General features: G+C 39.7%; 1 protein-coding gene across 1 annotated transcript in view; it reads right to left on the bottom strand.

Annotated features, from left to right (window-relative positions):
- MBTPS2 (membrane bound transcription factor peptidase, site 2) overlaps positions 1-13,395 on the bottom strand; it is a 1,092,578-nt gene that overhangs the window by 175,843 nt on the left and 903,340 nt on the right. Inside the window, exon 9 of the mRNA XM_044072286.1 lies at positions 11,914-12,109. Within this exon, the coding sequence (XP_043928221.1) occupies positions 11,914-12,109 (196 nt within the window). The remainder of the gene's footprint in view (positions 1-11,913; positions 12,110-13,395) is intronic.

Raw genomic sequence — 13,395 nt, 5'->3', positions numbered from 1 at the left:
TTATGTCATATGCTGAGAATGGAGAGCATATGTGGCATACGACATCCTTGAAAACCTAAGGCTTTGGAACACTGGGTGGATGTTGGGCTAGCCATCATCATCATGAGATGGCAGGAAATCTCTTTAGTGAAGAACAATGCAACAGTGATATGGAAGGACATCATGGGTGACACTTGCAATTCAAGTTGTTTCTTAGTATTGGGAGTAGGACGTTATCAAAAAGTATCAAACTTTTAATATAATTCAATGCCTTAAAGGAAAAGGTTCCCCGAGGCAGAGGTACATTTCCCTATACAGTCAATGGTCTGATTCTTTGATGGGATGATGGACTCTGACACTTTCTCTGAAAACTCTCCAGCGGTAGATGCTGCCAGAATAATAGAATTAGCAGGCCAGCCTTTGCTCCAGTAAGGTGGCCTGTCCTTGGATAGGTGCAGACATTTAGCTGGTTTATGGGAGAATGGCTCCACAACATCAGACTCCTGTCATGCCATCTCTGTAATCAGCTAGACTATTGATTCAGAGAGACAGGCCACCCAAGAAGTACAGAGGACAGATCTGAAGGTCTCAAATAACACCACCTCCTCTGAGGGAAAGGAGTGTCAGTTGTCCAATACCCCTTTGATGAATCAGTTCAAGGGTTTCACCAAGCATGATTTCATCAAGGTCAATATCTGCTGTGAGTGATTCCATAAGGGAATTGATGCATTTTCTTTTACATGTCGACTTTCTGGAAACTTGGTGGGGGGGATCTTTTGAACACCCAGAAGTGTCTTTTGATCCTTAATGAAGGATGGGTTTGAGGCAGTCAGTGCTTCTCTGCCCTTTGGATAGAGGAGGACAAATCAGACAGCCTGGTATCTAAAAGAAGAGATGAAACAGAGAGTGCATCTCTTTCCTGTGTTGATGGATGGGTAAGGATCCTGTCAGAAAACTTGAATGCTGATGCAGACCCCCAGTGGTGCCAAAGACACCCTAGTTGATACCAACTCTATCATCATGGAAAAGGAGGCAGATGGCCTAGACACATGAACTCAAAGCACCAATGAATGGGTTGGCTCTGGCATCAAGACTGGCAAAAAAAAAATCCCATACCAAAGTCCCCAACACTGTGAATGAATCAAAATAGGTCAACAATGCAAACAGTACTGAGGACTTGGATGCTGAGAGTTTGGTGCCAAGACAGACTCGAAATAGGGATCTAGTGTGTCAGCTATAAAGTCAGTATCAGTGGATGCGATCTAGATGGTGCTGACAGAGAATGCTCTGGGACATTCAGTTCCAAAACTGCTAGAAGTAGTTGAAATTGGAGTGGGAAGGCACAACTGGATCCATGCTAGAAAGAGAGGGGATGGGATGACACCCATGTGCATTTGAGGCTTGACAAATGTCCTCATCATGTGGTCCCAATCAGTATCAGCAACACTTCTGTTAGACCTAAAGGAGGAGGCTGAAGGGATATGGATTCAAGAATCCTAAAGATCCTTTTCTTAGGACATATAAGTGGAGGTTTCCCACTGAGGAGAGCTGTTCTGTATGGGAATAGGCTTAGTATTCATGGTCACTGGCATCAAAGAATTAATTAAATATCAGAGTTGACACTTCTTGACAGATTGAAGATTTAGCAATCATTGGCGTTGGAGATGTTGACTGATTCTTCAGAATTTATTTTTCTCTTTTTTTCTCTCATTTGTTTTCTGCCTCATTCTCTTCATCCTTTATCCTTATCTTTGCCATTTCGTTATTCATCGACTCTTTCTGTAACATTGGTAGGAAGAATGCCCTTAAGGATTAATTTGTGTTCATGTGCCAAAACAGAACATGGCCCGAAAGCTGTGTATGTCTCACAAGGGGATTAAAAATGCTCTGAACCCAGGCATATGACACAAAATGTGTGCGCATCCTCTGAGGTGAGATGTAAAGCGTACATTTGGAAAACCTTTCAAAACCTGAAGCTTTCCCTACAGAATAGCAAGAACTGTATAAAATACATCAGCATGAAAGTATCAACCAGAAAAACAATTCTGCAATAGAATGAATACATTTGCATTATAAAAATTTTATAGATGTATGAGAAGTGATTTACCCAATTGGAAAAGGAAGGAAGGGAGCAGGTTGAGTAAAACACTTCTGAATAATTAGGAAACATTTTTTTTTTTTAATGTAGAAGAGCAGGCAACAAGAGAAAGATATGCGACTACACTGGAAGGAATATTTATAAAACTTCTACTTATCAGATGAAAAATACAGAAAAGCATTGGTGTGAACCTTGATGTGGAAAAAGCTGCTGGCTCATATATACCACGGGAGTGAATGACCCAGAATTTAAGGCAGATGGAGGGGATAATACAGGATCTGGGGATTCAAATGGTAGCCAATAAAGCTGCAATGATGGACAGAAGCATTAAGTCTATTGCAATAGTGAAGTTCATTGCTTGGCCAAAAAAACAGCAATTTACAATCTGGAGAAGAATGAATATAGTATTGAAAAATGGAACTCCTTTCCAGTATAAGATTTTATATACACATTTTCCACAGTTAGACTGCCTGGGTGGATTCAGAAACTGTAAAAAGCTCATCTCTGAATGCTTTGGGATAGGGAGGATCACCAGAGTAAGCATGGCTAAAATGATTGCTCCAGTATGTTCGTGTGTGTATGTGGGGGGGGGTCCTACATTTAGAGTCAGATTTGCAAGTGAAACTTCTAACCTTCCATACATTACGTCAAAGTCTAAATTAAAATATAAACCTTTATGGCCATACATGGAAGACAGCCTGTACAACCTCACAGGGAAACAAGAGCAGGTATCAGGGATAGGGTTAGGGGGTCTCTGGGACCTTAGAAAATATTATAATACATCACAGGCTAAAATGATAATGTGGGTCAAATGCTTTAAAATACTAGAGAACACTAATCAGAATAGGAAGAAACAGTACAATTGTGTAAGTTGAAGTTATCATAACAGTACATGTTCAAATGATCATTGCTGCAGTAGCCTTAGCAACACTGGTTATATCCTGCCAAAGATGTAACATGCAGCCAGCTTCCAAAGCCTCAGGGCACCTTCCTCACACCCAAACTGTTAAGCAGCTCGAGCTGAGCTGACTAAATGAAATGTTTAGGCACCAAGCCATTTATAAATTTCCTGCCAGTAGAGAGAGAGAGAGAGAGAGACAGAGAGAGGCTGAGCCCTGAAAGAACAATGCTAAGAACACCAAAAAATAAACGCTTTACCTTCATTTCGTCGCGAGTAATTTGTTCGACATCCTTCCATTGAAAGGACAACCACAAAATCTCATGAAGGCGACTCATATATGTTTGAATGGCTACAATGCGAATGCATTTAGCCATTCAAACACATGGACAAATATCGAAAATGGTTTTTGGACATTTGTACTCAAAGGATTTCCGTGATTCACTCAATCGACTCGTGGAAATGCCTGATCGCATAAACCATTTGCGATCAAATGAAGGTAAATCAAAATAAACATCTGCAACCTGGCACAAAAAACACACCAAAAAACAACGGAGGTGATGGGAGAGAGCAGCGATTGCAACAGTGATCATTTGAACATCTACTGTTATGATAAGTTCAGCTTACACAACTGTACTATGTTCATCATACTGATCACTGCTGCAGTAGCCTTAGTTTTATGGGTAGATTAGCACAGCTAAGTATATTTGTGGGGGGAGGAAGAAGAAGAGCCCAGGAACCCCCTGGAGAATGTTCTTAGCAAAGCTTGATCTGGACCAAGAGAAGGAATCAAGCTTATAGTGCTTTGTGAAAGTACATACAAAGGAACAAGTATCACCTTCCAAAATACTTCTAGAATCCAACCCTTTCCAAAAAATAGATGAAGTCAAGGCCCTGGTAGAAAGGGCCTTGACCCTGACTGGAATAGTTTTGTTATGGTGAGCATAACATCAACAACCAAAGGGCAACAGTCTCAGACAACCATTTGGAAATAGTCTGCTTTGACACAGATTGTTCCTTCTTCTTACCTTCATAATAAATGAACAGTTGATCTGAAGTTCTTAAAAATTTAGTTCTGTCAAGATATTACCTGTGCTGACTATGGACATTCAAGCTATGAATTATCCTTTCTTCTCATTTTAAGTGTTGGGAAAGAAAACAGGGAGATTGATACTTTGGCTTAAAGTAAACTTGGATACCACTTTAGACAAAAAAGAAGGATCCATTCTCAAAGAAACCTTGTCTCTATGGAAAATAAGGTTGGGTTGACTCAACACAAGAACCTGCAACTCAGATATCCTTCTTGCAGAGGTTCAGAGGAATCAGTAAAACTGTTTTCCATATTAAGAACCTCAAGTCAGCCAGATTAGCTGGATCAAATGGAGCAAGTGTTTGCTTTTCGAACACAAAATTAAGATCTCAAGGAGGGGCCATCAGTTTTCTTGCAGGCCTCTTATGCAAAACCCCTTTCAAGAACATTTTGTCATGAGACTACAATGAAAGAGGAGGCTCCATGGGCAGACATGCTGAAATGGACGATAAATGAACTTTGATAGAGGAATAAGAAAGGCCATAGGATTGTAACTCACAGTGAAAAAACAGAAAACAACTAGCCCTGAATGGGTGTTAGTTATGTTGTAATAATATATGATTTTGTAACTCACGGTAAACTTCTAGGTGTTATAATAGTAGACAATCTCAAATATGTCCAGCATATACTGCACACCATTAAATCTACACACCAGAAACTGGGCTCCATTTATAGGATCAATGGATTCCTTACAGACACTGCACGAAAAACTCTTGCCACCACCTTCTTATCGCCAACTCTCTTATATGCCGCTCCTATCCTCACAAACTTAAACAATACTCAAAGAAAGAAACTTGCCTCCTGCTACAAAAAAAGGTAAATTTACCACCCATCCCCTTCAAAGGACCCACCATTGTCATAGCTTAAAGCAATTAAACTGGCTTGAACCTCACAACTATCTAACATATTCACAACTAACTACAGCACACAAACTCATTCATCATCCAGAAAAATGCCCTGCACTACAAACTTATTACTGCCCTACTGTCCAGTAAGGGACCTCCTCTCTAGTAACAGATTCTTATTACTTACAAATGAGTCAAATAATGTTGCAGGAGACTCGCTCTACTCCCAACATGTTGCTAAACTCTGGAATAGTATCTCCATAAAAATAAAACTCTCCAACAAACCCAATAGTTTTAAACCACTGTTTAAACAACATCTTACCCAATTCTGGTCCTGCACATGCTCATCACAAGGTTAAGACTTTGTGCTCACCATACAATACTCCCCAAATATGCTCTTTAAACAGAATATTCTAAACCTTTCACTGAAATGACAACATTTTTATACATAACTGCTGCCTGTACAATCCACAGAGTTGCATGTGGGCTTTCTCTTTAGAAACTTCCACCTCTGTAAAATTTTAGACTGTATAAATGTAACTACTGTTTGTGTATAAATGTAAATACAAATGTGACTGCTCTGTGTTTAACGGCAACTTAGTATAATGCAATGTAAGCAAATGGAGCATTTGTCCCTGGGCCTCTGCTGAAAATGGATTTTATCCGCCAGACTTTCCTGGTTAACAAAGACAAATAAATAAATAAGTTCCTAGTAGCAGGCTTTCCAGCTTCCATTAATATCTGCTGTACTTCCTCAGCAAATATGTGCCTAAAAGGAATTAAAACCCTTTCATCCAAGCAGTCAACTGAAGAGGATTGACATTGGCGCATATAAAACATCCATGTTCTTGTGTGAGTAGATCCAGTCTGTGAAGAAGCTTGTAATAATTGCCTCTGGCCATTTCCAAAAGAAGGGAGGACTATGGCTATCTAGGCCAGAAAGGAGTCACCACAATGATCTTGGGGAGTTCTTCAGAAGTACCCTGAACATTAGTGGAAAGGGTGGAAAAGCATGCAGAAACATTCCTGTCCAATGAAAGGAAAAGGCATCTGTTTTCCAAGCCTTCTTGTAAGAAGTCCTGGAACATAATCTTGCCAGTTGATTGTTTAGAGAGGAGGCAAAGAGGCCTACTTGATGAATTCCCCATAGATGGACAACATTTTGTAAGCCCCCCCCAATCTAGTTTCCATTCTTGAGGGTCTGCTCTGGTCTTGATCAGCTTGTCTGGCACACAATTTTGCTCTGACAGAAGATATGATGCCTGTAGAATGCGACTGTGCTATGAAGCTATCTCACAAGCTAACAGGTCTAGTTTGCAAAAGGGGTACAACCTGGTTCCCCCTTGCTTGTTGATGTGCCACATGACTGTGGTATAGTATGTAACCACTTGGAGAGATCCAGGGGATCAAAGATGGTCCAGGGAGTAGCATGCCTACAGCAGGGCAAGCATCTCCTTGATATTTATCTGCTTGTATCTGTCCTTAGTATCCAACACACCCTGCACTTTTATCCCTCCTGAAACTGCTACCCAAGCAAAGTCCGAAGTGTCAGTGCTGACAGACTACTTTGGAACAGGAAGGAGAACGGGAGACCTGGATATGAGTATATCTGTTTTTCACCACCAAAAGATTTCTCTTCTGACAAACCCCAGTACTGGGATTTGAAGGGATAAAGGGTGTTGATGCTGGGGCCAAGGAGATTTCAGACAGCACTATGTTATTTCTCATGTGGAGCCTTGCCAAGGGTTTCATGAGAATCACAGATGTTATTAGACCCCAAATCTCAAGGTAATTCTTCACAGTGACCAAAGTCTGAGTGGAAAACCTTAGGAAGAGATCTAAATAAAGATATACTTTTTTCCTGTGGAAGAAAAGCTCTTTGAACTGATGTGTCTAGTTGACATCCCAGGAACACAATCATGTGTGAAGGAGTCAGGAAAGACTTGTGTGTGTTCTCCTGGAATCCAAGCTTGTACAACAGATCTCTCACCCAAGACAGAGATTCCTAACACTTTGTCAAAAGACTCTGTAAAGATAAGCAGGTCATCTAATCATGGAAAAATATAGATACTGTGTCACCTGCAATGAACTATAACTGCAGCTAGACACTTTGTGAAGAGGGCTGATAATCTGATCCAGACACACAAAATCTTAAGAAATGTCTAGTCTGGATGAACAGCTATGTGATGATAAGCATCTTTTGTCTACTGTTACCAGGACACTTGAGAGAGGAAGAAGAGGTAACAAGTTGTGAAGTGACATAATTTTGAATTTGGGCAATATCATAAACAGATTTAGGAAAGAAAGATTCAAAACTGGTCTCCAAGCATTTTATTTGGCACTAGGGACATCCTTGAATAGCCCCCCCCCGACCCCCACCCCAGAAAACAGGACCAGGCTCTATCACTACTTGATATACTTGATATAGCATGTGATGAAGAACAGGTGGAAACAAAAAAGTCAGATCTGTATGATGAAGAATGAACACCCCCCCCAAAAGGAGGAATTTCCTCCCACTGCCACCTGTAATCCTGATGAATGATTTTCAGAACCCATTTCTCTGAAGCAATCAGTTGGTAAAGAGGAAAAATGGAGAGTTAGACTTTCTGGAAGAAAAAGATGCCAGGGTGGATGGGGGTCAAAAGGTCTCTTGAATAATCATTTAGACTTGTTGGACTGTCTTTGGTTTTGGGAAGTATGAGACTTATTTTTGGAACTCCCGTCATTTCTTCTTAAATGTCTGTTTTCCTAAATTTTGTTGAGAATGTTTATTCTGTTTTTTGCCAAAGCTAAATGAGGAGATAAAAAATCCTTTGGATAATTTGGAAAAGGAGGGCTGAAAAAACTTGAGCTTACCTGGATCAGCTTGTTCTTTTTATCACACTTTTTGATCACATCCGCAGAAGAGGGGCCACACAATAAATCCCTATCTATGGGATAATGTAAAATCTTACTTTTATCATCATCTGGGAAGTTCTGGGAAAGCATTCATACAAATCTCTTCAAAACTACCCGTGGCCATAGCCATGGAAGGCAGCCATATATACAAACTTCAAACAATAAGTAGCGACTTATACAATAGAAGAAACCAAGTCATTTAAAGCAGATTTTTCTTCACAAGAAGAAGCTGCAGATAAAACATTCCTCATACTTTGATAATTTGTCAGAACAAACTAACACATGAGCCTAACAATTCATCATTCTGGAAATTAAAATTACAGAATTATACACTTTTTTCCCCATATCTATCAATAATTTTCTCGTCAGAAAGAGCAGGATTGGAAAAAAAAGTGCTTAGCAGTAGTGGGATCAACTAAAGCTATAGCTGCTGAGTCAGTTTTGGGAATAGTGTATACAATGTTAACAGACTGAGGAACTTTATACATCTTATCTGCCTTTTAAAAGCACACACACACACACACACACACACACACACACACACACACACACACACACACACACACACACACACACACACACACACACACACTCTCTCTCTCTCTCTCTCTAAAACACACAGAACAGAAGGAATAAGTGCAGTTCTGGCAAATCCTTTTATAACAATATATATTATTTTCTGAGGGAATGAGAAACCTCAGTGTTTTCCCACTGAAAACCTTGGCACATTCTAACAACAGTCTCAGAAAAACAGCAGCCTTCTCAGGCAGAATCAGAAAGTGAGCTCTACACAGAGTCTGAAACTGAAATCTGAGGGAAAAAAATATCCATCTCTGCATCTTCCTGTTCAGATTCAGAATCTTAAATATCTTCAAGAAAAGAGGAATCCTTCCTTCTTTACCAGAACCTGCTTTACAAGAAGGATCAACAGCCTGAATTACACCCTGAGCCAGACCCAGTAAACTGCTCCTAACCACAGAAAATTAAGGACATGTAGATTCATGCATGGTTTTCTGTTTCTTTTTGACAGGAAAAATGGGGCCATCTATGTTACTGATGGCAGCAGCTGCTTCCTGAGGGATAGGCACAGCAGTCTGACACAACAGGGAAACATTCCCTGTTCCCTCTCACAGGATCAACAAGAGTGGCTCTCCATTGCCAACTAAGGGGACCCCAACAGCCCCAGAGGATGTGGTTAACCCCTCGTCCATAATGGCTATAGGTGATACACCAGACAGACCTGTGGTAAAAGATGAGTGGTCTAAGGTAGAACAAATAGCCACAGCAAAGTCACCCACCTGTGAGTGAAGTAAATTGCTAGCCTGCTGTTGTTGCAAAGGCTGTTTGTTTAACTTTTTTCTGTGGCTGGAAGAAGTTCAAACCTTGGGATTGGTAGTCTAGTCCATAGTCAAGCCAAAAATGGTGCCTCTTTCCCAGGGAAGACAAGCAGTAATTGCAAGTAAACACTACTGGTCCATAAAAGTTACTTTTTTGATAGAAAAACAGTAAAAAGCACTTTAAAACACTCTGCCAGCCCCCCCCCCCCCAAATTAAATAAATAAATAAACCTAGTTTCTCCACAGAAATAAAAATATATCAGTTACTTTGCATTGCTTCTAAACTGACAGAAAAAATGAGTCCTCTGTTTAAAAGAATGTTGCCATCAGAAGACAGTCCATTTAAAACAGACCTAGATTTAAAATAACTTTCCGGAAGGGGAAAGTAATAAAATATCAACAAAATTAACAAAATGGAAGTTTTTTTTCCACAAAGGGAACTTATCTGCCAAGCAAAGGAAAGCACAAGCTGACTTGATCCTCGAAAGCCTCAGAGGAGTGTACGTTTTGGCAGCAGTAAAGCTCTGAAGGGCTTTGCATCAAACTTGTCAGCTCAGCCCAACCTGCTTAACAGCCTGGGTGCAAGAAAGGTGCCTTGAAACTTTGGAAGCTGGCTGGCTGCTATATCCTTGGCAGGATATAACCCATACAGCTAAGGCTACTGCAGCAGTGATCAATATGATGAACCTCTAGAGTTTTCAAGCACATAGGAAAGCTATGCCTTGATAGAAGTTGGTGAAAGCAAATACCTACGTTTTGTAGGATGTGAAGAAATCTCGGAAAAAAATAGAAACCTTAAGGAAAATTAAAGTGAAAAACAATGCCCCTATAGTTCTCCTTTGACAAAACCTGGAGTTAAGCTCAATGTACAAGACCATAAAGAAGAAAGAGACAAAACTGAAACAATAAGGTTTATGTTATAACCTTGTTAAAACAAATTTCTGATAAAGTGGACTGCATCTGCATTTCACAGACTAATGAGACAAAGTGAGAATCCTGGGACTATATTGGGAGGGTGGCCTAATGGTTAAGGTGTTTGCCTTACAAACACAAGGTGCAGGGTTTGGGTCTAACAAGGGATAACAGGCTAAGCTTAAAATGGCTCACAAGGGCAGTTAGCTTAGTACTAATCTATGAACCTATATGTACTATGGCTGAAGTTGAAGTACTTTTTCATATTTTCTATATAAAGAGGTACACTGATATCAGAGTTAGCAGATAATTAATGACTGACAAGGCCTTCCACATCAGTGGGGGATCTAATGGCTTCACAGAGAATGTCATTTTTTTTTAAGGCAACTTCACTTTTGTTACATGGAACTTGTACTTACAAAGGGAAACCATTAAAACAGCTATACAAGTTCACAGAAAGTATCATTCCAGTACAGTTTACTACATGCAGGTTGTCATCTCCTTTCATAACTTAAGAAGGACTGAAAGAAAACTTCAAATGGCCTCCTGTCAGAAGCACAATGGATAGAAGACTTTATGAGTTGGAAAAGTTAAAACACAATATGGTTATTTAAGCTAGGAAACAGATGATAAACTTCATAAGCCCATCTTAAAAAAGAGAAAGAAGTGAAGAGTTTTGGCAAATTACTGGAATTGCACTACAAGCATGCAGATTACCTACATATGATCAGGGAATGACAAAATACTGCACATTTCTGGTCAGAAGCTGAGGCAGTATAAAGGCTGTAACAGGAAATGCCAGTCCATTTCTGACAGACATTAACATATGGAGTGTTGTGGTCAAACAGAGAATATAACCTTTTTCAAGAGTTGATAGAAAGGTTAGTCTGTGTTTGGCATTGCATATACATAAACAACTGGAACTACATGGGTCCAAGGGTACAAAAGCGTTTTAAGGTGTAAAGAAGCAAAAACTGTTACAAGCCTATGCCTCCTTAACGGTCTGGTTTTCAATGATGCAGGTAAGCTTGCAGTTTAAACTCAGTGTGGTCCATCAATTATGCTTCTCATGCAACCATCCATCCTTTTCCAGGTCTGGGACGACTACTGTTGTTTGCTGCTATATGGACCACACTGCAGGGGCAACAGGAGTAAATCTAGCAAGGATGTGTTTTCAAAATCTGGTAGCCCAGGCATTCCACCTGGCCAAACATATAAATGTCTCCAAACCAGCAGTACAGCAGCTTGATCTCTGGGGACACCCAAACACAGTACCCAGTGTTCTCTAATGTCCATGGTGCAATAATGCAACTTCACATCCATAGGGAGGTTTGACTAATGAAAATATCTATGTGGGATGCCAACATCCATCTTGGAATTTATTCCCAAATGCTCTCCCTCAGTAATGAGCATTATGATACAGATCAGACAAGTCCCCTGCCCGAAGGAACAATATACCTTGTTATAGTGTGTACGGAAATTATATCATTGCTTTGGTTTTACCAGGCACAAAGATGTATGGCATTAAATCACAAGATTCAGAACTTATTTATTTTTTAAGATGACAAAACATAATGCTAGAGTTTATCTACAATATTTTAATATTTCTGCAATAAGGACTTAGGTAGAATGTACACATTTGCTAAAGACAAATGTATTTCATATCGGCAGTCTGTAGAACTAAACATGCAAATGAGATACATGAAAACCAGAACTATGTACATTGCCAAACAATGTTTGAATTATGATAATGACACACAGACAATTTTATCAAACTTTTTACTCAATATGCCATAGTCTTGTCAGATTAACAAATTATGCAGCACAGCATTGTCACCGTTATAGATTTCTCTCACCTCCATATTCCAAGTGAGCTGGATATCCAACAAACAACATGGCCTCCGCTGGTGGATGCTGAACTCTGATCAAACGAGTATAGTTCTCCAGTGAGGGTTTTACACACAGGCTTGGGACAAATTCCCTCTGGCAGTCCATATTGGTCTGGCAAATCTCACTGGATGCAACAGCCTTCCTTGCTGGTAAGCAGACAAACTAGAAAAATAAAAGACTAAATGTACTATATGCTAAGAAAGTAAAGACACCATTACCACTACTATTACTACCACTTTCTGTAATGTTTCCATTACTTGTACATTATTACAAAGGTACAGTGGCAGACATGGGTCTAACATGGACCTCTACACCACCATAATGTATTTACACTATCACTGGCCTCTACATAAAAACAGCAAAAAGCAAAACAATCCAAACTCAAAGCCTTGTGTGTTATCCCTGACAATCATGCTTTGTACATGTGTCATAGGATAGTCTTCTGCAGATGAAAAATTCAATACAGCACCATCATTCTATGGAGAGAAGGATACATACTTGACCTTATGGCCAAAATGAAAAAGCATCTTTGAGGCAAAAATCACTGAATGCAACATAAATAAGTTGAAATACAGACCTCTGGTACCAGTACACATGTTGCGGAAGAAGCATGTCTGAAGAGAGATGGAGAATCAACTCTCTCTACCCAAGATAAACAGGGGGAATGGGATGTCACTCATGTCAATTTGAGCCTTAATGAAAGCTCTTATCATTCTTTTCAGTCAAAGTTGTAGGAGCTCTAGACAGACCTGACAGACCTGAAGAAAGGTGTGTGTGTGTGTGTGGGGGGGGGCTTCAAAAGCTCCCCTGCCAAGCAGCAGCTGCTGATTCTTTTTGGGAAGCAGTCACAAAACATAATTGTCTTGGTACAGAAAGGTCCTGATACAGAAGACACCAATGATACCTCAGCAATCTGTGCTGAATTATTTGTATACAAGCAAAGAACATTTTCAAGATGACATTGAAGTGATTGTTTTTATGGCTTTCTGTAAGTGGAGACAACACACACACACATACACACACACAAAGTTGAAATGCATTATTGTGCCTGTTTGTTCTTTCATTTCACTTACAACCTAACATCACAGGTAGTGACTATCTTTTGGTAACTGGAAGGTGGTTTGTATATGAAAACACAGGACAGTTTAATGATCACTAATGAACAACCACTCATAAGGTGTTTCTAATGGACAGTATATGTGTTGACAATTAAAAAGTTGAAATACAGTAATAGCCATCTTGTTTTAACTTATTTATAACCAGTCATCAGAAAGTTCAAGAAAACAGCCAAGATTCCGAGGGGAGAACATGTTATAAGCAAAAGCAAAGGGAATTATGAGGAAAGTAAAAACAATCATTACTATGGCTTGTATTGAGGGCGGTGTATATGTGGTCTGACAGCAACATGTTGATATACTTCATTACGATTTACTTACATCACAATTAAT

This window comes from Protopterus annectens, chromosome 5.part0 (genome assembly GCF_019279795.1).
Source record: "Protopterus annectens isolate FY-2018-M chromosome 5.part0, PAN1.0, whole genome shotgun sequence".
NCBI lineage: Eukaryota > Metazoa > Chordata > Ceratodontiformes > Protopteridae > Protopterus > Protopterus annectens.
The sequence above is the reverse complement of the archived record's forward strand: the minus strand, read 5'-3'. Positions and strand labels throughout refer to the sequence as shown.